The sequence below is a fragment of the Rhamphochromis sp. 'chilingali' genome (genome assembly GCF_963969265.1).
Source record: "Rhamphochromis sp. 'chilingali' genome assembly, chromosome: 17".
Lineage (NCBI taxonomy): Eukaryota > Metazoa > Chordata > Actinopteri > Cichliformes > Cichlidae > Rhamphochromis > Rhamphochromis sp. 'chilingali'.
In genome coordinates, this window is record NC_137944.1 from 1,278,419 (window position 1) to 1,304,729 (window position 26,311).

Consider the following 26,311-nt stretch of genomic DNA (forward strand, 5'->3'; position numbering starts at 1 on the left):
CTGACCTCACTGATGCCCAATTTGCTAGTTAAGTAAATAAATGCAGAGCTACATCCTGTCTTGGCTGTTTAATATAGGGCAGCATGGCTGCGTGCAGCGTCCTGCCATCTTCACATTTCTTTGCCTTTTTGATGCTTCGATTTGGCCGAATGAAGTGGTGCTGCTGTGTGTGTGAACAGGGATGAACCATGTTATAGAAATGAATGGTTAATATGTGTGTGTGTGGAAAAGAGCTGATTTTGCCATCAGGCTCAAGCTGAGACCTTTTCACAGTTTAACACTGATCACCTTGATTAAAACATTGTTATCACTCTAAGACAACGTGGACCTCTGGTGGTGAGGGCAGACTATCACTGTCCAACCAAAGTGTAGAGTGTGACATGCAGTGGTCGGGGTTTTGTACTGGTCACTGATCTCTGCCAACAAACACTGCATCAGTCCTGCTGCTCGAAGGGGCCTCCCTGCTACGAGTGTGAGCATCTTCTGTCAGTTACAGCTACCAGGTTAAAATGTTAGGTTATCTTTACAAGCTGATTATTGAGACCTGACCATGTTTTTAAAGCCAACAGCTACAGTCGAGGGAAAAACTGGCTGAGCAATCATTTAATAACAGGTCAGGAAATGGAAAAAGTGGATTATTTCTAAGACCAATACTGATATCTGGTGATTTCTTCTTCACTAGCATTTGTTATGTGCTTGTTTCTGTTTCTTTGCTATCGTAATATGAAAATGCAGTTTAAAAATAGGTTTTAGAAAAGTTGAGTTTCATGGTAACGCAGCAGCAGTTTTAACTGCAGCTATGATACGAATCAAGTTCCTATTGGTGCAAATTCATTTGTTGTACTTTCCAAATCCCTTCTTGTAAAAGGATGGTCATAATTCAAACACTTAAACTTATTATTAGGTCTCGACTCCCTTTTGCTTCCTCTCTGCTTCCACAGCTTGTAGCACCATCATGCAGTCTGTCCTGGATCGGACTCAACTCTGTCATACTGTACATGTTAAAGCAAATATTAGCTTAATGGAGTTGCACACTACTAATTTGATCCTGAACTGCAGTAAAAACTGATTTTTAAAGAACTGTTGAGGAGTTAATGGTTTATTATCTCAGTTGTTTAACACCAGGCTGAATGACTGACTGCTGTCAGATTATGTGCAGAAACTGTTGGGTGCCACAGCAAACCTCACACTTCATTTCTGACCTCGTTGCCGAGCAGCTGACAAATAAACTGTGAAGCAGAGGTCCTGATGTCAAACCGGCTCAGTGAGAAGTGGTGACACAAAGTCATTCTGCTGGTTACTGTGTAGCAAGTCACATATGTTTCTTTACTTCTGTTGTCTAACACAGTGTTCTGAAAGCACTCGGCGTTGGATTACTCGCGTTACAACAGTGCTAACCTGTGCGCTTGTACTTTGCTCAGTGTTGTTTCCCCGATCAGAATTAACCAGTAAAACAGAGTATTTGCTGTTTTTTTAGTTTTCACATCAACTTTCACACCAACTAAAAAATAGAGAATAATAAGACTTTTCTTTAGGTTCCATCATATTTGGAGTGAAGCTGGCAGTGTGAGCCTTACCTGACATACTGGTGGGGCTTCAAGGCAAAGACGTCATCCTCAGAGCCTCATCAGACCTCTGGGTTCCTACCTACCCAAACACAGAAACAAACGCTCAGTCATTCTTTATCTAACAGAGCAGCTTCACACACATCTCTGAACAGCGTCTTTTCCTCACAGCTCGTCATTTTAAAAACATAAAGTGTACAGGAGTGATCACCCAATGTTAGATTAAACGAAACTGCACAGGCTGCCAGCTCTCAGTTCTCGTCCTCTGTGCAGGATGACATCTAGTGGTTACATGCTCATGTTACGTCTCAGGGTCCAGGTATCATTTCTTTCCCTCTGAGGTTTTGTTAGTGTGCATCCAACACACAAACAACACACTGCACACACCAGGCGTTCAACTCTGCTGCAACGTCCTTGTTTCACTGTTTGTCAGCTAAAGGTTACTCTTAGTAGCAGTTCTTATTTGCACTGATGCTCCTTTGTGTAAAATAGGTGTTTATAATGCATGCAGCACTTAAAACAACTGCACTCATGCAACAACTTCATGTGCCAACAAAGATCATGTGACATCATCACAATCATGGTGTCCAACATAAGGCCCGGGGCCCAGAATTGGTTTGGCCAAGACTCCAATCCATCCTGCACGTTTCACAGCTTTCTGTGACGATAAAGACTCTGCCTGACTTTGCCGTCCACACGACACCACAGAAGAGAAAGACAAACACTGAGACGAGAGACAAGCTTTTGTTTTTCCATCATCTACTATAAAATGTATGTTTTTATTCTTGTGGTCTCACAGTTAATTAACAAAACTGGGGGATGAGCTAACTTTTACATCGTTATCATGTAAAGAAACTTAGATGTACTGCTATATTAAAATATCTCAGGGATTAAATGTTTTACACTGACAGGATGATTCATCCTTTGAGCTTTTAATGCTAGAATGACTCACAGGGTTGTGGTGAGAGGCTTAACAGCCAACGAGACCAACAAGGACGACCCACACAGAATGTTAACTTCACTATTTGGCTTTTAAAATTCAGATAATGTCTCTTGTCTTTTCACTGGGCGATACATCTGATGCTGAGTCTGATAAACAACTGTCAGTGCAGCGGTTTATTGAAAAATGAATAATAAATAAATGAATCAAAGCCACAGCAGCACATCCACAGTGCACAGTGCAGCACGCTATCTGGCTGTTACTGTACCTGACCAGGGTGCAGCTGAAACTGTAACTTGCTACAGTAAGACGAGAAAGCAGGAAGCTGAATGTCCTTGAGCAGCTGTCCTCAGGAGGCCACATATGCATCACACTTTCCTGTAGCTGAAGCCACAACAAGAGGACTCCACCTGATTGAGATTGGACTGATAAGAACATGGAGGGCCGCTCTCTGCTCACATAAGCACGTATCCTCTCACTGCACGCCGATCAAACCTCACGTACTGTCACTGTGCTACACCTGACACTTGCACAGCCGATAAAAAAGTGTCAGCATGAAATATCTTCAAGGTTAATAAAACGATTGGAGGATGCAAATATTATCATGAACAGGTCAGGATGCAGGCTTCAACACATTATAACTAAAAAGAAATGAATAAAAACTGAAGTCAAGCAGAGGTCAGATTAACACTCACTGAACACGCGTGTGGGTATTCCTGAGGACCATCTCAAAGGTCTGGATGCAAACAGGAATAGTTAGTAGGTGACCTGCTCGACCACCTGTCACTTACAGCCAGGCCACAGACACATCTGAGGCAACAACAGAGGGAAAACAGAGTGGCTATAAAGAACGAGATGTGACTTACATGTATGTGTTCAGAATCCTGAGGTAAGGCAGGAAACAGGAAATAGGCCTGTAATAGGGCACATGCTGTACACTTCCTCGCTGCTATCATCCAAGGACCAGATTAACTGATAGTTACTGACGAGTACTAAATGAGGCATTTCATTGTCCATTTTTATTTCCTTTATACTTTTATATAAAAGTTCAGCTGATCTATGTCTGAACTTGTAACCTTGTTCTCTCAGCATTGAACTGGAGAATTGCAGATTTTAACTGCTGAGCATTTTAATTTCCCTTCATTATCTTCATTGTCTGTTATTAGTTAGTTTTCCTTATTTTCTTCCAGTGTAATTACCTTGTAAAACCTTTAGGCAGAGGGTAACGGATACGCAAGAGACACAAAATAAATGAAAAGCATGCTCGTGCATCACCGTGCTCCACTTTTAAACAAGTTTTCTATCTGTAATGTACCGTCACCACATGCGTCCTTCAAACCAGACCCAGCTGACAGAAACTGAAGCTGCATGAAAGTCTGGATCAAAGGTTTGCTGCACACACTTAAAGCCGTTGCAGTGGTGTTTAGCTAACAGAGCAGCACAAAATCATACAATGCATTTCCAGGTTTGCTTACATTAACATTCATGCCAACTTTTACAAGTGCTGAAATGTAAACATGCCATTACTGTCATAAGCACGGTCACTATCAAAGTGTAGTTTGGTCACACCTTAATTCATTTCCTTGTACTGTAGTCCAGCTAATTATTCTTTTGGCAAGTTCAGTAGCCCGGGTCTCGTTTTGGTTTGGTCAGTAGCTCCTTTTCTGTGTCTGAGTTGACTACCAGCACAAAAATCAATCAATCATCAAGTGTCCAAGTGCAGTAATTTATGACCACCGCTACATGTTTCTACTTGCAACTGTCCATCCATCTGTTATCTTCCACTTACCTGGAAAGTCTCCCAAGGGAAGTACTCAGGAAGCATCCTTACCAAACCCACCTATTAACACACAGGAGCAGCAGCTATACTCTAAGATCCCTCTGGATGTCTGAGCTCCTCACCCTATAACTTAAAAGTTTGCTCACTTACCAAGGAATGAACAGTCTCTAACTTTTAACGTAAGTTCAAACTGTATATCAACCAAAAATCCACAAAAAAATAATGATACCAAAGTCATAATTTGAGTATCATTACTACTTTTGGAGAAACCGTGTTGACAAGCACAGTGGTAAGACGTTTCTTGTAGTTGGTCTCTAGGTTTGCGAACATCTCAGCGAGAATCTGGCCCACTCCTCTTTATAGGAATGAAATCTTTCAGGTTTCTTGGCTGTCGCTTGGACACTTGAAGCTTCAGCTCTCTGCACCTACAGACCTGAGGTCTGGAGACTGGCTCGGCCACTCCGTCATGGCTTCTCTGAGTCATTTGAATATTCACTGGAAAGTTTAAGTTGGGCCTATACCTGAGCTTTCTTAGGCACATGACCTGGTGGATGCTGCAAGATTTCAATTCATTAAGGCGTAGTGTGTTATCAGTTTTTGGTTGTAGTCCCAACTGCCATCATTGGGATCACTGATCAGGCTCCACCCAAGCGGTTTCGGGCTGATCCCTGACCTTTCTCATCATCCTCACCCCATGAGGCAAGATTTTGTATGGAGTCAAACCAAAAGCAATTTAAAGTCTTTTTTTCTTGCATCTCTGTTGTCACAGTTGTCACTTTTTCACCAAGCTTCTTGCTTCTTGTGGTCTACAATGTTTTTCATTGACTTTCTGGTCTGGCCATGGAGGTGGGGAGGTTGGAATGGAAGAAATGAAGTCTGTGGACAGGTGTGCTTTATGAACACGGAGTATTTGTAATTGATTGATTGTAGTTGTTGGGTTATAGGACATCACTGAATTTTATTTCATTTCATTGAATAACATGCAACTGTAATGTGCTTTGTCTGCAATTTAGATTGATATTTTGACTCTCTCCATTACAGTGAAACAGTGACTCTCAAAGTGAATCTCGACCAGCGCTGCTACCAGGGAGCTTCTTAACTAACGCAGCGACCTCTGTCAGTGTGATAGATGTGGCTTCCCATGAGTTTTCAGGCTCTGCCTTCTCTATACTGGAAGTTTTGCCTCGGATCATCAAAGTCCTTTTTCCACTGCTAAACAATATCCCAAATCTGGGTCACCAGTTCTTCCCTCTGGCTGAGCACAGCTTGAGCCAAGCCCTGGTTTCCCTTCCTGAGTCCACAGAGAGCTTGCCAGAACAGGGCTCCCAAAAGTCCTCTTCTGTGACCTCCTCTGCTGACGTCCTTTTGGCCCTTTAATACTGTCGCTGCTTTCTTCAGCTTCAGCTTCGTCTAGCAGCCGCCCTGCCCTTTGATTTAACTCACTAGGCAGTGATCAAATAACAGGTCTGCTCTTATCAGATGATACAACAGCAAAGTCGATCATTGCCATGTACACTATGCACATCTTGTGCTTGAGCATGGTGTTTGTTATGGCCAACCCATGCCTAGCACAGAACTCAAGACTCTTCCTTCCATCATGCATCTCCAGGTCTCTGTCAAAGTGTTAAAGTCTCCCAGGAGAACTATGGAGACTCCAGGTGGAGCCTCTTCAAAGACCCACCAACACCCAAATAAGATGTCTGTGGGTGGTGCATCCACGGAATCACGTTTTGACATTTTCGAGCAACAACACAAACAAGAATTTCTCTCTTTTTTCCATGAATTGGCCCACTGGCATAGTCAGGGTGACTGAAGTTGTGAGAAATATATTTCTTTGATTTTATAGCAACTTCTGTTTTTTAAATTACCTTCTAATTATTCTGTTATAGGGCATCTCATTTTAACTTTTCTCATTTTAAGGGTTCACGCATAAAATATTTGAAATAAGCCTGGAAATAAAGGATTTAAAAAACGGTCCAACAATGAAGACCTCGTTGTTTGTTGTCACAGCCCATGTGGCCTCACTTGCTACTTGTGGCCTTATGTGAGAGTGAGAACACTTTCACACACAGCTCTCTCTTCACCACACCAGACCATTACAGTGTCCAATCTCGCCGTCATTTCCCATTTATCCTTTTCATACTTGTGAGCGTCCTCCAGATACTTGAACTCTTCTGCCTCGGACACCAACACGGAGATGGCACGGGGAATTTTTCTGTCTGAGGACGATGATCTCAAACGTGCTAATTCTCATTCTGGCCGCTACACACATCACCTGCATACATCAGACATGAGATCATATGGCCACGAAACACAACATCTTCAGCCTCAGGCTGCCCCGAGACAATCTGTCCACAAAAATTATGAACGTAATCGGTGAAACAATGTTAACAGAATTTTTAAATGTTAGAATATCTGTCACAGATAAAGTATAGGGGTGATAAAATAGTATTCCTGCATAAAATAATAATGGGAGCATAAACGACCAGTTATACTTGTTGTATATAAGAGCTTGGTCACCTGAGGTTCAAGTATAGTTTGCTGCTAACTGCTTCGGAGGCAGGATTGTCAGTTTTTACTCATTTTGATAGTAAAACAACCGTGTAGCTTTCACAGTTCAACCATAGTTCAACAGTTCATCTCTGCACTGAATTTGTGTCGCTTGACAATTTAAACTAATGCACAAAACAGACAAATAAATGATAATAAAAATGATAACTGTGGTTGTTTTGAAAAAGCCTTATCTAAAGCCAAATGTCAGCCCTGCCCAGTCTTCAGTTTACATCATGCATCATGAATCAGCACTTACAAGGAACAGTCAACAATAACCGTCATATTGACCAATATGCATGTTATTTGAACTGGCATTTAGATAAGAGTCCATCTTCATCGGACGGCCACTACGCCTGGAGCTCTAATACTTGATTTACAAAGCTGCAACACACAATGCGACGTGATACACGCTCATCATCATGGCAACCTGCATCACACAAGGGAGAGCAGATGGTGCTTTCATTAAAGAATTCAAGCTGACAGAAGAATCAGCTGAATGATCAAGTCTCCAGTGCACTTATCATATTACATTAAATTCTCTGTACACAGAGGCTGCCCACTGTGGTTTGTTATACTGCGTGCACCGTGAGTTGAGTAGGTCCGAATAATCTACTGGGAGCAATGGGACCAATAAGTCATGCTCAGCAGCAAGAACACACATCATGGATGACAGCTGGAGCTGCCAGTCACCTGCAGACCCATGAATGATATTTGGTGCCTAAAGTCATCATCAATAAATATTCCTATTTAAGTGAAACCTTTTTATTTTCACTTACTAATCTCCTCAGAGAGACACAACCCATCTGTTAGGCTTCATTTTTAATAGACAGACGTTGGCAGGCGTGGTTGTGGCACGGCTGCATTGGGAGCTGACGCACTGGAGCTGCATCGGTTCATCACGCCGACCTGCATAAATGGTACTTGGTCCTGAGTGTGGGGTTTATTGTTGATGCGAGTACGGCTGGCAGTGGGAGAGCTGCGGCCACTGTGTGTGTACAGCAACCGTGTGCGTAAATCGTGTGGCGAATAAAAGATGCTGGAAAGCATGGACATGTGGTCAGGTCTGCTGTGCATTCACTTAAGTGGTGCCGAAACCCAGGACAGGCAGCAACAGGAGCAGGCAGCGGTGTCACGCTGCAGGACCAGACCGAGCACCATATGGAGGTGATTAAGAATCTGGCAGCTCGGATCCAGTCCTGGCCGACACCACCCCACCAGCGTCCCCCGGTGGCGTGGGTGTGGAGGAGGTCCGGACTGTTCAGGCCCCCGTGCAGGCCCCCAGGGTGCGACCAGCCAAGGTGCAGCCTGCCTCAGCGACCATACCCACTCCTCAGGTGGGAGCGGCTGGGGCACGGCAGGTGCCTGCACCTTGGATTGACCACAACCACGCCCGCCACACAGTCATGTGTACAGCAGGTAAAACAGGTACTATACACATCTTTAAGTTTCTAAGTAAATGCATTTCTAAAGGTGCCTCTGACCTGAAACTCTCACCAGATGCTGGTAACACGATGCACATGCATTGCTCAGGTGTGATTTCGGCCCATTCGGCCACATAAACAGTCCTATAAACCCCAAGCTTCAGTCCTTCCACAGAGTTTCAGTTGGAGTTGATTGGCTGGGCCATGCTTTATTTTCTTTCTGTAAAACCAGCTGAGCGTTCCCTTGGATGTGTTTGGGATCACTGAAATGCCCATCATTGTTTCAGCTTCATCATCCTGGCAGCAGATTTTTATCAAGATTGTCTCAGTACATTCTTCCATTAATCATCCCTTCATTTTTATTATTAATATACAATAATAATGGGTAGCTCAGGTGGCAGAGCAGGTCAGCCACTAATCATAAGATCGGTGGTTTGATCCCAGGCTGCCTCCTGGCTTCATGCCAAATATCCTTGGGCAAGACACTTCCCCCGTTGCCTACTGGTGGTTGTCAGAGGGCCCGGTGGCGCCAGTGTCTGGCAGCCTCGCCTCTGTCAGTGCGCCCCAGGGTGGCTGTGGCTACGATGTAGCTGCCATCACCAGTGTGTGGATGACTGAATGTGTGAAGCGCTATACAAATGCAGGCCATTTACCATTTTACCATAATATACATAATGACCAATGTTCCCTCTAAGCTGCGCGCGTGCGTAATTGCGCACTGCTGGTCTCTGTGTACAGAAAATCTGCGTTGCGCACACAAATTTTTTTTAACCTGAATTGAAATTAAAACTTTAACAATTTTTTATGAACAGCTGTGTGCAGGCAGGAATAGGACCCAAGGTGCCGACACTCGGAGGCAAAACTTGAACTCAAAACAGCTTTAATGCTAAACTCAAATGCAGCATAACTGGATATATCAAAATAAACTTACACCAGAAGACTGACAGAACACACAGCAAGATAAGGGTAGATCCCAACACGGACAAACTGAAACACAGGGCTTAAATACACAGAGGGAGCAATCAGGGAATGGGTAACAGGAGGGAAACACAGCTGGGGCAAATCAGGCCTGACGAGACAAAGGAAGCAAAACCAGATACATTAACATCAGACATGGACCTTCAAAATAAAACAGGAAACATAACACAGACTGGACTAAAGACACAGACTCACATGCAGGCACTACAACAAAGGGAACAAAGACATGGGACCAGGGCAGACAGACACTGACTGGACACGAGGATATAGCAACTAAGGATTACACAGAGACATAAACCATAAGACAGAACTCTAACGAAGAAACCAAAGAATAGAAATGATAAATAATACAATAAACTCAAAACCCTGGGTCAACGACCCAGGCATCCTAACACAATTCTGTTTTGCAGTGTGAGTCAGTGACTGGCTGCTCCCGTATGGGATCAGAACGATGCCACCTTATCCCAAAGTCCAGCCAATGATGCGATTCACATTCGTATATACGCAGCTAATCAACGTGGCTGACAGGCTATGACAGCGTCCTTATGTGCCGGTGTTTTAGCAAAGCGGCTGATGTGGAGTGAAGCCACGTTGATGACAACGTGTACAACCATTGGAGATGTGAGCAGGACAGACGGAACAACTGACGGGAAAAGTGTGGACTTTATAGCAGTTTTTAAATTGTGTTGATCGGCCACGTAAAACCAGAGTTATGATAAAATATCTGCAATGTTTGGTTTTCTTCCTGAATACTGTCGTTGTTTATATTTACTGCAGGAAGAAACGGTAAAAACGGCGTTTTATAAGGAAAACGCTCGAAAGCCTGTGAGCAAAAACAAAACTCCCAGCCTTTCCTATTGGTGGAAAAATGTACCATGTGGACCAATCAAAGAATGATATGGCAACATGGCCTTTAGTTGTTTAGGACGGGGGAAGTTTTAGGAGTGACGGCGTGTTTGAGATGTGAGAGATTTGAGACGTTTAGCACAAATCTTGTGTAGTCAGTGTGTAGTTAGTGTATAGTTAGTGTGTAGTTAGTGTGTAGTCAGTGTGTAGTTAGTGTGTAGTCAGTGTGTAGTCAGTGTGTAGTCAGTGTGTAGTTAGTGTGTAGTCAGTGTGTAGTCAGTGTGTAGTTAGTGTGTAGTTAGTGTATAGTCAGTGTGTAGTTAGTGTGTAGTCAGTGTGTAGTTAGTGTGTAGTCAGTGTGTAGTCAGTGTGTAGTCAGTGTGTAGTCAGTGTGTAGTCAGTGTGTAGTTAGTGTGTAGTCAGTGTGTAGTTAGTGTGTAGTCAGTGTGTAGTTAGTGTATAGTCAGTGTGTAGTTAGTGTATAGTCAGTGTGTAGTCAGTGTGTAGTCAGTGTGTAGTTAGTGTGTAGTCAGTGTGTAGTCAGTGTGTAGTTAGTGTGTAGTTAGTGTGTAGTTAGTGTGTAGTCAGTGTGTAGTCAGTGTGTAGTTAGTGTATAGTCAGTGTGTAGTCAGTGTATAGTCAGTGTATAGTCAGTGTGTAGTCAGTGTGTAGTCAGTGTGTAGTTAGTGTGTAGTCAGTGTGTAGTCAGTGTATAGTTAGTGTGTAGTCAGTGTGTAGTCAGTGTGTAGTTAGTGTGTAGTCAGTGTGTAGTCAGTGTGTAGTCAGTGTATAGTCAGTGTGTAGTTAGTGTGTAGTCAGTGTGTAGTCAGTGTATAGTCAGTGTGTAGTCAGTGTGTAGTCAGTGTGTAGTCAGTGTGTAGTTAGTGTGTAGTTAGTGTGTAGTCAGTGTATAGCCAGTGTGTAGTCAGTGTGTAGTCAGTGTGTAGTCAGTGTGTAGTTAGTGTGTAGTCAGTGTGTAGTCAGTGTGTAGTCAGTGTGTAGTCAGTGTGTAGTTAGTGTGTAGTTAGTGTGTAGTCAGTGTATAGCCAGTGTGTAGTCAGTGTGTAGTCAGTGTGTAGTCAGTGTATAGTTAGTGTGTAGTCAGTGTGTAGTTAGTGTGTAGTCAGTGTGTAGTCAGTGTGTAGTTAGTGTGTAGTTAGTGTGTAGTCAGTGTATAGCCAGTGTGTAGTCAGTGTGTAGTCAGTGTGTAGTTAGTGTGTAGTCAGTGTGTAGTTAGTGTGTAGTCAGTGTGTAGTCAGTGTGTAGTCAGTGTGTAGTCAGTGTATAGTTAGTGTGTAGTCAGTGTGTAGTCAGTGTGTAGTTAGTGTGTAGTCAGTGTGTAGTTAGTGTGTAGTTAGTGTGTAGTCAGTGTGTAGTTAGTGTGTAGTTAGTGTGTAGTCAGTGTGTAGTCAGTGTGTAGTTAGTGTGTAGTCAGTGTGTAGTTAGTGTGTAGTTAGTGTGTAGTCAGTGTGTAGTTAGTGTGTAGTTAGTGTGTAGTTAGTGTGTAGTCAGTGTGTAGTCAGTGTATAGTCAGTGTGTAGTCAGTGTGTAGTCAGTGTGTAGTTAGTGTGTAGTCAGTGTGTAGTCAGTGTATAGTCAGTGTGTAGTCAGTGTGTAGTCAGTGTGTAGTCAGTGTATAGCCAGTGTGTAGTCAGTGTGTAGTCAGTGTGTAGTTAGTGTGTAGTCAGTGTGTAGTTAGTGTGTAGTCAGTGTGTAGTCAGTGTGTAGTCAGTGTATAGTTAGTGTGTAGTCAGTGTGTAGTCAGTGTGTAGTTAGTGTGTAGTCAGTGTGTAGTTAGTGTGTAGTTAGTGTGTAGTCAGTGTGTAGTTAGTGTGTAGTTAGTGTGTAGTTAGTGTGTAGTCAGTGTGTAGTCAGTGTGTAGTTAGTGTGTAGTTAGTGTGTAGTCAGTGTGTAGTTAGTGTGTAGTTATTGTGTAGTCAGTGTGTAGTTAGTGTATAGTCAGTGTGTAGTTAGTGTGTAGTTAGTGTGTAGTTAGTGTGTAGTCAGTGTATAGTCAGTGTGTAGTCAGTGTGTAGTCAGTGTGTAGTCAGTGTGTAGTCAGTGTGTAGTTAGTGTGTAGTTAGTGTGTAGTTAGTGTGTAGTTAGTGTGTAGTTAGTGTGTAGTCAGTGTGTAGTCAGTGTGTAGTCAGTGTGTAGTCAGTGTGTAGTCAGTGTGTAGTCAGTGTGTAGTCAGTGTGTAGTTAGTGTGTAGTTAGTGTGTAGTTAGTGTGTAGTCAGTGTGTAGTCAGTGTATAGTCAGTGTGTAGTCAGTGTGTAGTTAGTGTGTAGTTAGTGTGTAGTTAGTGTGTAGTTAGTGTGTAGTCAGTGTATAGTCAGTGTGTAGTCAGTGTGTAGTTAGTGTGTAGTCAGTGTATAGTCAGTGTGTAGTCAGTGTGTAGTCAGTGTGTAGTCAGTGTATAGTCAGTGTGTAGTCAGTGTGTAGTTAGTGTGTAGTTAGTGTGTAGTCAGTGTATAGTCAGTGTGTAGTCAGTGTGTAGTCAGTGTGTAGTCAGTGTGTAGTCAGTGTGTAGTTAGTGTGTAGTTAGTGTGTAGTTAGTGTGTAGTTAGTGTGTAGTTAGTGTGTAGTCAGTGTGTAGTCAGTGTATAGTCAGTGTGTAGTCAGTGTGTAGTTAGTGTGTAGTCAGTGTGTAGTCAGTGTGTAGTTAGTGTGTAGTCAGTGTGTAGTCAGTGTGTAGTCAGTGTGTAGTCAGTGTGTAGTCAGTGTGTAGTTAGTGTGTAGTCAGTGTGTAGTCAGTGTGTAGTCAGTGTGTAGTCAGTGTGTAGTTAGTGTGTAGTCAGTGTGTAGTCAGTGTATAGTCAGTGTGTAGTCAGTGTATAGTCAGTGTGTAGTCAGTGTGTAGTCAGTGTGTAGTCAGTGTATAGTCAGTGTGTAGTCAGTGTGTAGTCAGTGTATAGTCAGTGTATAGTCAGTGTGTAGTCAGTGTGTAGTCAGTGTGTAGTCAGTGTATAGTCAGTGTGTAGTCAGTGTGTAGTCAGTGTGTAGTCAGTGTATAGTCAGTGTATAGTCAGTGTGTAGTCAGTGTGTAGTCAGTGTGTAGTCAGTGTATAGTCAGTGTGTAGTCAGTGTGTAGTCAGTGTGTAGTCAGTGTGTAGTTAGTGTGTAGTTAGTGTGTAGTTGTGTGTGTCAGAACAATGAGGCGCCTGCTGAGTGTTACAGGTGTTACAGCAGTGACACATCTGCTGCTGTCAGGCCTGCAGGTATCAGGCTGTTGTTCTCCTTCATCTCATAGTGGACAGAAATTATTTTTTGGAGCGGCACAAATAATTTGTGTGGCATCAGATTTGATGCAGAACAGCTGATTGTTCTGTAAATAGTTTGAAATGTTTATTAAAAAACACCTTGGCTGCATTTTTAGGTAAACAGCTGCAAAACACTTTGTTGTTTGCAAAACTCAGTAACTTTTTTGCAGAAGTAACTATATAATTAATATCCCAACATTGGTCATTATTTACTGTATTTTGCAGACAGAGTTACAGACTCTCTCCCAGACCACAGACTCAGAATACAGTCAGAGCTTTATTTAATAAAAAAAAAGAAAGAAAGTTGTGTTTTCAAAATTGGAGTTGAAGTTATTTTTCCTTCCAATAGTGTTAACATGCTGCACAGGACAGGAACAAGATTTTTATAATTTTCATTGTAAGTGGGCTAAAGCAGTTAATTAAAAGTAGTCTAACATAAATGCTGTAATTAGATTACTTTAATAAACATGTAACTTGGATGGATCGGATGCTGGCGTGACCACAGTGCACACGTCTGCTGTTGCTCACAGTGGTCCAAGGGACGCTCAGGGAGTTTGTGTTCGCTCAGACACGTGAAACATTACAGGGGACATTGATTATGACACGTGCCAGTGTCGCACGCTGAAGAACAGCCTCACACTATGATGTTCACACCTCCAAACGTCACTGTTGGTACGGTGTTTTGGGGATGAGAGCCTTTTGGCCTCCAACCACGGTGTGCATTACAGCATCCAAAGCGTTCGGTTTTGACCAGACTATATCCTCCCCGTATCTCACAGGCTTGTCTAAGTGCGATGGATCCTGCATGAGTGAGCGCATGTACAGGCCATGTTAGTTGAGTGCACAGCTCATCGTTTTCTTTAAAATAATTGCATCTGTCTTCCTGTTGGCCATCATGAGATGTTTCTTGTGTGACGTGTTGGTAATGACCATCAGTTGGGACTGAACCAGCCTTACTTTCTCATTTCTGACAGATTTCTGCTGGTGTCATGACTGTCCTGCCTGTTTGCACCTCCCTTTCTTCACGTGTTCAATACTTTCCCCCTGTTTCATTTCTTATTATTATAAGTTAATTTATGGATTTGATTTCTTTGGATGGGTTGTTACCAACATTTCACATCAATAGCACCTTTACAAATATATAATACAAAAATATTTACTTAGAAAACTGTGTTCTATACTTACTGTACGTACTGTACTTACTGTTGTATTTCCTGCTTGCAATATACTGTACATCATGCTGGAATGGCCACAGCTTCAATTATATGGTTGCAGAAGTCTGTGACTGTAGCTGGTGGCTTTAGATAACTGTCCAAACAACTGCTGACTGAAATCTATGTTTCTTTTAATTAGAGGATGTTAGATTAGTCACAGGCAGCTAGTGCAGGGAGATATTTACTGAACTTGTATTTGGGCAGTAGCATCTGACCCAAGGAAACTTGGAATGCAGACTGTTTTTTTTCTTTCTTTTTTTTTACTTACTTCCGAAAAGAAAGCCTCATTTCTGCTGTTCAATACTGAACAAATTTAAACTTTTTAAGATTATGCAGAATTGCAAAATGCTGTGTCTCTAAACCTCTGTAACTCTGTAACCCAGGCCAGGAAAACTGCCTTCATGTTGTTCTGTTTTATCCTCAGCTACTTCAGCACAGAGGCCTCTGCTGTGACGCTCACACCTCTGATAAAAGTCTCGCAAGTGTCAGCTTTCTTTTTATAGATATAAAAATATAGATATGTACTGATAAGTGATCAGAATTATAATATTTCTGACTGTCTGAGGCAAAATTTCCCCGAATCAAATCAAATCAAATCGGATCGATTCTTGAAATCAGTGAGGATACCCAGCCCTACTTTAGTGAGGAACGTAACTTTCAGGTCCCTTCTGATTTACATGAAATGTTATCTGACATAATTACCGTGAAGTACAGCCAGAGCTTAGTATCACAACCTGCTTCTTGATTAAAACCTTTTATTGATTTAATAAAAAGAAACTGGGTGACTATGATTTCACTCTTATTCCGTTTCATCACTGCAAATAATATCAGCATATTACTTATCCTATGAAATGTTTCAGTCATTAAATCCAAAATGCACTGTAACCATAACTTCATTAATTCAACTTACAGCTAATAATTTGCATTTATGAATCAGTGATATGGTAAAGCCCTTCATACAACATGCCTCATTCATCCATTCACACCCAACTTATACAAGAACCTTTCCCCCCCAGTTCTTCCTAACATTCACACTCTGATCAACGCGGCACAGAGTAACGGGACACTTGGACTGGAGCACGAACCTTTCGATAAGAAGCTGAGCTGCTCTGTCTCCTGAGCTACAGTAAGAATAAAAGAGAACAATCAGGAATCGCTCGTTTTTATATGTTTTCATATGTTTGATGGCAGTCTCCTCCTAACCTTAGCATCATTCTTTAATGTGCAATGTAGCACTGCAGCCTAGCACCCTGCTATGGTGAATAAAAGCTTACACAGGCTTGTCTAATTAGCAGGCTTGGTAGCACAGTAGCATAAACCACCGGACTTCCACCCAAACGAGTTAGCTGCAGCCTGCTATTTGTAGACACGTGTCTGTGATTTTGATTTTGAATCAAAATTACCTTCAGGTTGACAGATTTGTTCCACTTTATAGTATGGTTTCAGTTAAAATATGTCCTTTCACAACAACCAAGTATAAAATATTGATACAATTTCAGAGTCTGAAAAGAGACACTGAAGCAAATGTGCCCTAAACTCTTTTAAATGTCCATCAGGGACATCTGTGGTTGCAAAAAAGCCTTATTGTCCTGCAGACAGGAGAACAAAGCTCTGCGCCTTCACCTCACCAAATGTGATGAATCCATGTGCTCAGTCGCTGTTCGTGACATAAAGACACAGTGAGGGAAATAATTACTTGATCCCCTGGTGAACTTTAAAATTTGCTCATTAAAAAAACAAAACCAGTCTGTAGTTTTTAATGGTAATTTAGAGAGAGACAGACCATCAACACAAAGCAGACAGCCAGTATTTGATCTCCTGGCCAGAATTCTTGCTCCCATCGACTTGTTACAGTCAGTCAGTGACAGACACTCTTGATCTCAACTCATTCTGTGTCCACATAATGAATTTCTTCCATTCCAACCTCTCCACCTATCACAGACCAGAGAGCTGTCAAAGGACACCAGGGACAGGATTGTGAATGTGCACAATGCACCACTGGTATTTGGCAGCTTGTCTAAATGATTCAGAGGTGGCTTGGTAGAAAGCGCTACGGTCAGATGAAACCAAAATCAAGCTCTCTGCCACCGACTCAAGCGGATCCGCTTGGAGGACAGAAAATGCCAAGTATGACCCAAAGAACACAATCCTCATAGCCAAGCACAAGGGTGGAAATATGCTTTGGAGCTGCTTTTCTGCCAAGGATACAGGACAACCTCACCGCACCGAGGGGCCAGCGGACGGGGCCACGCGCTGTAACACTGGAGACGGGGAACGGACGGGTCGTCCAGCACGACAATGACCCAACACATGTCAACATCTGGTATGTAGAATAAAACTTTTCTAAATGATGGTCAGGAGAGAGGATCATCCAGGGCTGATGATTTGTGACAGAGGATCTACCTCGTGCTCATCACATCTGATCTCAAGACACCAAAGACTTTGTAAGGAGACTTTACAAGAACGTTTTTTGATGCTTCTTCTAAACGGTCTATGCGCTGACCGATGTTCTGGGCCCATTATAGCACCTGCAATAGTCATGTTGTGTGCAGTGATACCGCCACAGCTTTTGTCAAGCCTTTATTTTGTTGAATGAACTGCAGTGCTGACACAAGCATACCTGTCTATATTTCATGTCTTCATGAAGAATGCAGCTATCCATAGGACTATTATTATTATTAGGACTAGAACTATGTTTGCTTTTGTCATGGTGGAACCACAGTTAGTTCATTTATCGTTACATACGATCGGATTGGACTGTTAGTGGAGGACAAACGTTAGAAGAAGCAGAAGCAGGTAAACATGACAATATGTTTGACATCGAGTTCTTCAGCTGATGTATGTCCAATTTTATTTACCACGTACGCACACACACACACACACACGTACACGTACACACACACACACACACACGTGTACACACACACACACACACGTACACGTACACACACACACGTACACGTACACACACACACACACACGTGTACACACACACACACACACACGTGTACACACACACGTGTACACACACACACACACACACACACGTGTACACACACACACACACACACACACGTACACACACACACACACACACGTACACACACACACACACACACACACACACACACACACACACACACACAGGCAACAAACAGAATAAACAGAGCCTGCTGTGGCACATAATGACTTAGGCTAAGATATAAACAAAGATTTGAGTTTAATTGTGTGTGTGTGTGTGTACATGTGTGTGTGTGTGTGTACGTGTGTGTGTGTGTGTGTGTGTGTGTACACGTGTGTGTGTGTGTGTGTGTGTGTGTGTGTGTGTGTACACGTGTGTGTGTGTGTGTGTGTGTGTGTACGTGTGTGTGTGTGTGTGTACGTGTGTGTGTGTGTGTGTACATGTGTGTGTGTGTGTGTGTGTGTGTGTGTGTGTGTGTGTGTGTGTGTGTGTGTGTGTGTGTGTGTGAGATGCTGTGTATTGGCATTCTGCAAGCTGCAGGACTCTGACTGTGCAAAATGAAGCAACATGAAGGTCTTACCAAAATAAGTCAAGTCTGACTCGGGGCCGTGCTGAGGAGCTGCTGAGCTCCCCCAGAGAAACACCTACGAAAACACAAGGAAACACACACTGAGATTTGGGAGAGTAATGACAAACTAAGATGATAATCACAGTCTAGCTATGAAATCCCAGTAGGGTCCCAGTAAGGTTTTGAACATTGGATTGAAATATTTAACTAAAGCGTAGGTACAGTTGAAATCCAAACCTCACGCTGAAGCAGACACAAGGTGGGAAAGCTCTTCCCTTCTATAATTTGGATTTCCTTTTTGGACTGGCTGCCTTGCAATGGATCCATTTGTCTTTTTTCTCTGTGTGCAGCCTTGAAGTCAACAATGGCCATGAATATCATAGTGATGACAGCACAACATGTGCAGGGAAGCAGAAACAAATCATTTGTTAACTTCATGCTGAGATCACGGGGAAAGATGAAAGACGCCTACAGGAGAGAAGCTGGTCTGATGAGTGAGAGGAACACATTCAGTGCAGGGCAGTGGTGATCATCCCTCTCCAATGAAACACTAATCACTCGTAATCAGACTTACAGCTGATGTTGTGTCTGCAAACAGGAGTGTGTATGTGTGTTTTTCACATCTGCACTGGGAAACGTTGCTGCCACACTTTCATCTGACAGACAGTAATTGTTTTAATACTGCCGTCTATTCAAAACAACAGTGCACAGCCCTGATTAGTATGTAGTGTCTACAGATTTCATGCACATGCATTCATTCAGGTGCAGCTGAAACTGCAGCTCAGAGTCAGCTGCAGCTCTGTTGTGTTAGCTCACTGTTTGCTGCAATCACAGGTGACAACAATTTATTACAGCAAGTTATAAGGACAACTTTTTTTACCCAAGATGACAGCACACGCTGTTTTAGGCAAACTGCAGGTGTTATTTCTACAGTGTATACTGGCTTTACTTATGAAGGCTGTACAGTGTCTGTGTATGCACTTGTATTCATAAACAGTCTGAGAGGAAAGCAAAACAAAAACAGAGTCATGGGATGTACTGCATCTAGGACTGGGCGATATATCGAGTTTTTAAATATATTGATATATTTTTATACGAGATATAAGATCTGACAACATCGTTTATATCGATATAGTCTGTGTTACGTTATATTTATACTTGTGGAGTTGCAAGTTTGCCTCTCTTTCGTCCACTTTTGTCTCTGCGCAGCATTACTCTGCCTCGCCCATCGCTTCACCTGCAGGCAGCACAAGACGGACACGGCAGCTGTCAAAGAGGAGCTGCTCGGTAAAAAGAAAACATTTGGAGATTATTATTTTAATGCTGGTAGCGTTAATCTGGTTAAAATGACGTTAACGGCATAACTGCATTAACACGGCAAATCTCTGTTACCGCGGATCGCCCCGTGCGTGGGGATGGACAGCGAGCTGACTGCGCTAACCGCGCTAACAGTTAGCGTCTTTTAGTTTACATTTTGACTGCACAGTTGTGAGCTCTTTGTTATGCACAAAAACAACATAGTTTTATTTTATTTATGCAGCATTATTATTTAATAAATGCTGATAATTTATTTTTTTTCATGCACATCTGCGCTGTATGTTAATAAAAGTGCCTGTGTGACATCTGGGACACAGCTTTGACTAAGAACTCTCTGTTTGTTCTTGCTTTATGGCTTAAAAAAATATCGAGATATATATCGTAGATCGCCATCCAGCTAAAGAATATTGAGATATGAATTTTGGGCCATATTGCCCAGTCCTAGCTGCAGCCTTAGCGTACTTTCCACTTTTATATACACTCAGCAAGTAAAAGTCTTAGTCCTGCTTTAGGATCATACTTCTAAATTAAGGCTTGTGGAACAAATTTTTAAAACTTGCTTGCAGCAAACATTAAAAGCAGGAATGAAGTTGGTCCTGGAAACCTGTTGCTTGACGATTGCTCATTAGTTGGTTAATTAGGAGAGCACAGGGAGGGGACAACACACAGTGTGGGAGAGAGGACATCGTTTAATGTAGTCGTGGTGCGTTCAGTGCATCACGGGAAGACGGACGAAACATATAATGAATTGATCGTTCAGAGTCACCTGACCACAAGGGAAGCAGTCTGATTATTGGCATTATTAGCAGTACTGTTAGTAGTATGACAGCTGTTACAATTATGGATATGTCTGTGGGAAGGCTGTGAATATAGATCTAATATATACCTGTTGGAGCTAGTGAAATGTAGGCCTCTGTTAGCCTGGCTGGAATAAATCAGAAACTCTGAGTACAGGCAGACGAACAATAGTTACGGTGAACAAAGCTAAGTGTAAAATGAATTACAGCCATGGCTGCGTCTTTGGCTGGATTCTGACACACGGCCACTGATCCATTGAAACAGTCTTATTGCAACTATAGGACAAAAACCAGCAGGTTCAATCATGCACACTTTATTGTTTTGCTCTGCGCTGCTGTTGAAACTGTTATTCTTTGTAAATGTGTAAATAGTGCTTTTGCTGATATTTGGTTACGTCAGCTGAAATAAGCAGACACGGCTTCTTTCTCACAGCCATACTGGGGAAAGTTTGCCAGTTATCTATGAAGCTCACATTGTTTTCTAGACACCACCCGACAGATAGCTGTAGACCTGCGGCTACACGTGTCGTCACTGGTCAAACTGGGCAGAGGATCTTCAGAGTCTGACATTGTTCTGGCACAGTCACACAGTGATGCTACTATTAATCTTAGTGGTCACTGATTGAAACAGGTGGTGTCATTATAATTCAAATTTTACTAATTTTACATTGATCCATTGCCAGTAGTTGGCCACAGGAATACTCTGGTCATTCAGTCTTTAGCGCCACATTTGTAAGGACACTGACGCCAGGATGTCTCTTGAGCTGTCGAGAAGGAGAAACCCATTTAAAGATGGCTCCTGGCGGTGCATCGAGGGCTTCGCCGTGCTGGCCACCCAGCTGGGTGCTGAGGAGGACCGAAAGACATCAACATTAGACTGTCTCTAAAACTTCTACACCTGGGCTTGTCCAAGAATCAACACACAACTGTTCTTAATACTGATTGGTAGGTAGGTGTTCATTTTCTATGTTCATCTCAAAGATAACCTGCTGTGGAGAAGGTCAGGTCTGCAGTTGGAGTTACTGTCCTGTGTACATCTGTAAGAATGTAGAACTGCAGTTCAATCCAAAGCTACTTCACTAGGCTCCAAATCGTGCTTCAGACTTTGGCTCCCTACTGGATTTGTTCAGCTTTAATACAAACGTAGTGTTCATGACCTCAGCCTGGTGGAGCCTACAGCGTGTTTGGACTTCAGCTGTGCCTCATGTGACCTGTAGTCCTATTGGACTGGTTAATGTCAACAGTCTTTGTGGTGTAGTAAAAATAAAATCTACTTTATATATTGTGTGTATGAAATTGCTCTACTTTGTGAAACTTGAACGCAGCTACAGTTATAACGTCTGTGTACATATGGGCCCAGAGAATTCTGCTTCCAAAATATGTTCAACAAACAAGTGTTTTTGGACCGAGGGCCATCTGTTGTTAGTCAGAAGTGTGTGTTTGTGTGTCTTGGAGAAGAAACGCGAAAAGCAAAGACATGACAAGAAGGTGTGTGAGTGTGGCTGAGGGGGGGAACCCTAGACGATACACTCAGTTTCCATAGTGATCGGAGTTATATTTGAAAATGTGACGCACATTTCAACATCCACTTTCGCCTTTTGCTGTTAGTCATCTTCATGAGTTACATGTGTGAAAGGTTTACAGAGAAGAAAAGTGAGATAAGAATGACCTTCTCTCTGGGCCTGGAGAGAAAAGTCAACGAGGGCTTTGATGTGCTGAGCTGTAATGGTTGTAAATGGTTAAACATCTGGATGGGCACATCTGTTGATCCTGCATTGATAATAGATTGCATTCATATAGATTGCATTTATATTATGGCGCTTTTCTAGGCACCCAAAGCGCTTTACAATACCACTATTCATTCACTCTCACATTCACACACTGGTGAAGGCAGGTACAGTCGTAGCCACAGCTGCCCTGGAGCAGACTGACAGAAGCCAGGCTGCCATATCGCGCCATCGGCTCCTCTGGCCAACACCACTAGGCGGTAGGGTTGATCCCAAGTCGAAACTTTATGCTTACAGCCTGATGAGTACTGAGTGCTCAGTTCCTTCACTATTAGCTCGCAGACTCCGGTACTGTGCGCTCTGACCTACTGTGCTTTACACAAGACCCAGGGATCTACACTGCAGTGTTTCTGAATGTCATGTTATGCAACATTACCACATTTTGGAAGAAACCAGTTTACAGACCAGAGACATACTGGACAAACAGGGCGCCTACACAACTTTTCTGAACCAACTTTGATCAGCGGTCCCCAACCTTTGTCGCTCCACAGACAGGTCAGTATTATCAGGCAGTATTTTCACGGACCGGAGTTTAAGGTGTGGCGGATAAATACGACAAAATAACAGATACAACAAAAACTGTGGTATTTTGTAAATATAACACTAAACGCAAATTCAGTGTGTAATTGTGTAACTTTATTAGCAGCGTCCTCCTGAAGTGCACCAACAACATTGAGAGTAACGTCCTCCTCTCTGCCCCTCAATGCTCTCTGGTCGCTATGGTAACACATTTCTTTCAAAATAAGACGCACAACTACAACACGGGAAAGACCCAGGGAACCGAGTTAACGATAAAAACCCTGAAAACCATCAATTTCACACCCGAGCCTCAACTCTCACGGCCCGGGACCAAACGACTCACAGACCGGTACCGGGCCGTGGGCCGTGGGCTGGGGACCGCTGAATTAAATGACCTTTGAAATATTTTAAAGATAAAGGAAAAAAAGATGCGCTCAGTACAAACTCTAGAAGCAAAACTCATCGTTATATTCAACAGCTAAATAAAAGCCCCGAAAAGACTTTTTACAACAAGAAAAACTAACAAACAATAACAAAAGGAGTTGAAGGCGACTAAACTAGCTCTACATATTTAAACTGTGGTAACGGATGAAGAATGGGAACCACAGAGACGCAGTAATCTGATTAAGAATGAAGACACATAAACCTTATAGGAACTCTTTAAAAAACTCCTTCAAGGTGTCAAAACAGAAGAACGTAAGCTCAACGGTTCAGATAACTGAATGGACGGTGAGAGTGCCATGGGCCAATGAGAGACCCAATCAAACAGCGAGAACCACAGTGAGCTAGGCTGCTCAGAGTTAACTCTATCAAACCCTGAACAAACCAGCAAGTGAACATGCACCAACACTGACGGCACTAAAACCAGGTTCCTAATATTGTGGCAGCTCATAAGAGCGCAGCAATGTGCTAAAAGTCCAGACACTCCAGGAACAAACACAACATAGAGAGCAGCTCATCACCCCAGCCCTCAAACTTTCAGAATCCCAGTTCGATGACATATCTGAATGGGATTGGACCGACTCACCGAGAGCCCGCAGCCTTCTTACACCGATGTCTACCAACATGTGATTGGTCCTACATTAAGTACTGAGAACACTGTAAACCTGGAGTTGGAGTCACTGTGATGTAAGAACTATGGTGTGACCAGTTTCTGCATTATGCTCTCGAAAAATAGGTTTCATATTTGCACATAGTGACATAATTATAATATCAAGAAGAGGCCAGTATCAGTCAGTACTATCAGCTACGCGTAATATTTACAGCTCCAGAGGAGACAGTGTGTGGATGGAGTGCACACACTAAGACATGGACATGCTAAAAATATATGCAGGCAAGCATGTCATGCATCTGTTTGCCTGCTGAAAGCCCCACGTTACACACATGCACTCACACACAGACGCCTCCCTTCGAGCTCGCTGCTGCCTTTGCCTCTGTGAGCGAGCGCGGGTCGCGTCAGGACAATTCCCCTGCATGCAGACTGTTTGCAGCAATAGCGTGTTTTTTTGCCCCATTTTTTCAGCCTCGTGGACACTGTCTGAGGGGCCAGAATGGGGGAAAAAGGAGGGAAGAAAAGAGTCCTTTTCAAATTGATGACAGCAGTTGCCGCTAAGGGAAACTATTGAAAGGAATATATAAAGCAACATCGTAGCATCTACCCACCACACAATCCTCTCTTCCAACATCAAAGTGCACACCCATCTTGAGCTGACAGAGCTCCAGATCACTCCAGTGCAGGCTGGGTACGAGAGGACAACTAAGGACATAGGCAAGGGACTTTAAGGATACTGCAGTAAGCTGCTCACAATGGAGGGAGAAAGGAAGAAAAGAGCGAGAGAAAGCTGCAGAGGAAGGATGGGAGACGAGATGAGAGGGGGGGCAAGATACTGGATTAGTGAAGGACAGGGGATAAACTAAGCACAAATATATCATTTGGAATGAACTACTGCTTCTGCTACTCCCTAAATATGAACAATTACCTAGATTATTTCTACCATACCACTTAAAGGGCGGGCCAATCCTAATGAAACTTATGTCTTCACACACAGAGGAGCTCCACTGAGACGTATAAGCCACAGTTTGATGTGTATCTCCTTCAGCCTCGTGTCCACACCTGTTTTTCTCCATTTTGTGTCTTTTTTTTATCTGGCACCTAAAGACAGTTAAATGGTAAATGGCCTGTATTTGTATAGCGCTTTACACAACCAGTCACACACACATTCACACACACATTCACACACTGGTGATGGCAGCTACATTGTAGCCACAGCTGCCCACTGACAGAGGCGAGGCTGCTGGACACTGGCGCCACCGGGCCCTCTGACCACCACCAGTAGGCAACGGGTGAAGTGTCTCGCCCAAGGACACAACGACCGAGACTGTCCGAGCCGGGGCTCGAACCGGCAACCTTCTGATTACGAGGTGAACTCTTGGGCCACGATCGGCCCCACTAGGTTAAAGTACCCAGTGTCAAACGATTTACCCCAAACACAGAGCAGGTCTCTTTAGACCAGACAGAACTACTATCCACACGGGAATACATGTATAAAATAATAAGAATGGATCAATTAATGAAAGACCAAAAAATGAATAATTAAATGCCAGATTTTACTTTGCACTGAATTTGATTAGTTTTATCTGTTTACATCGATTTCTGCATACAGTTTGATCTTATTACATGTAATAACGTCATAAGATGCCAAAGACAGGCAGGTACCGTGGTGTAAAAAACAGGATCTGATGAACTGATTGTCCTACAGCTGCTGATCGTATCTTTTAAACGTTTAGCCTCTTTTACACAGTCTGAAGCGCTCCGTCGAACCTTGTTTACACTGTTTTACCCGGCAGTGTTGTTAACATTGACCTTGTGTGCCAGCTCGCTCTTCTCGGTCCTGCTGCTGGCCTTTAGCAGTCCAGCTCCACAGTGACGGTCGCAGCTCTGACACAGCAGCATATGCTGGATGTTGCTACGTGAGATGGAGGAGTTGTGCGCGCACTGACACAGAAGTGTGAATTATTTTTCTGTTGATTCAAAGGATGCATGTCTGCTGCTCAGTGCAGTGACAGTGTTAACAACGTTACCTTCGTATCATTACCATAAACAGCTAAGAATACAGTTCAGTCTGGTTGGGACAAATGGATCCAAATTTGCGTTTTGATGTTTTTTGGCTTGATCACAACCTGCAAGTGGGAAATGACATATCGTTTACCCACTGAACCAATTATTTGAACCTGTTTTCACTCAGCTAATCATGGGAGCTTTTCATTTAATGCTTCTTCAGCTGATCATGCCTCAGACACACCGGCCTAGAGAACGGTCAGCAATCTCCTGACAGCCCCTGCTGCAGGCGCCTGCTGTTTGCGTGGAAGTCGCCATTTACAATTTGTGCTAGTGTGTCCGCCGCAAACACGAGAAAGTTCGCCTTCAAAGTAAAAGGTGCACCTTTTATGTTTGGTTGCAGCCACTGGTTTCCAGTGGGTCACTGACCAGTCTCTAGGCCTGTGTGAGTGAGGCTTTAGCAAACTGTTTATTCACAGCGACTCCCAGCAAAGTCCAGCAAACACCACCAACTGGTTGGAGAATACAGCGTTTGTTCTGCTGTTTCCTGCCTGTCTGTAGGCCTGTGAGACTTGGAGCTTAAATTAAAATAAAAAAATGATAATAAAATACAAAAGTTACAATTTTCTTTTTTGATGTAAAAAAATAAAATGAGTATAAAAATAAGCAGTATAATATGTCCGGTGTATCAGTTTCTATGTATTTATTTGACTTCTAACTGCACATTAAATAACATGTCTAAATA

The 26,311-nt window shown here is 42.9% G+C and overlaps 1 protein-coding gene across 2 annotated transcripts in view; it reads right to left on the reverse strand.

The window, feature by feature from the left end:
* Positions 1–26,311, reverse strand: part of thrb (thyroid hormone receptor beta) — a gene marked incomplete at its 5' end in the record, with an annotated part of 110,820 nt that overhangs the window by 23,532 nt on the left and 60,977 nt on the right. For both annotated transcript variants that reach the window (XM_080863351.1, XM_080863353.1), the window contains 2 exons: positions 1,578–1,647; positions 18,101–18,164. In XM_080863351.1, coding sequence (XP_080719477.1) covers positions 1,578–1,584 — 7 coding nt within the window. The remainder of the gene's footprint in view (positions 1–1,577; positions 1,648–18,100; positions 18,165–26,311) is intronic.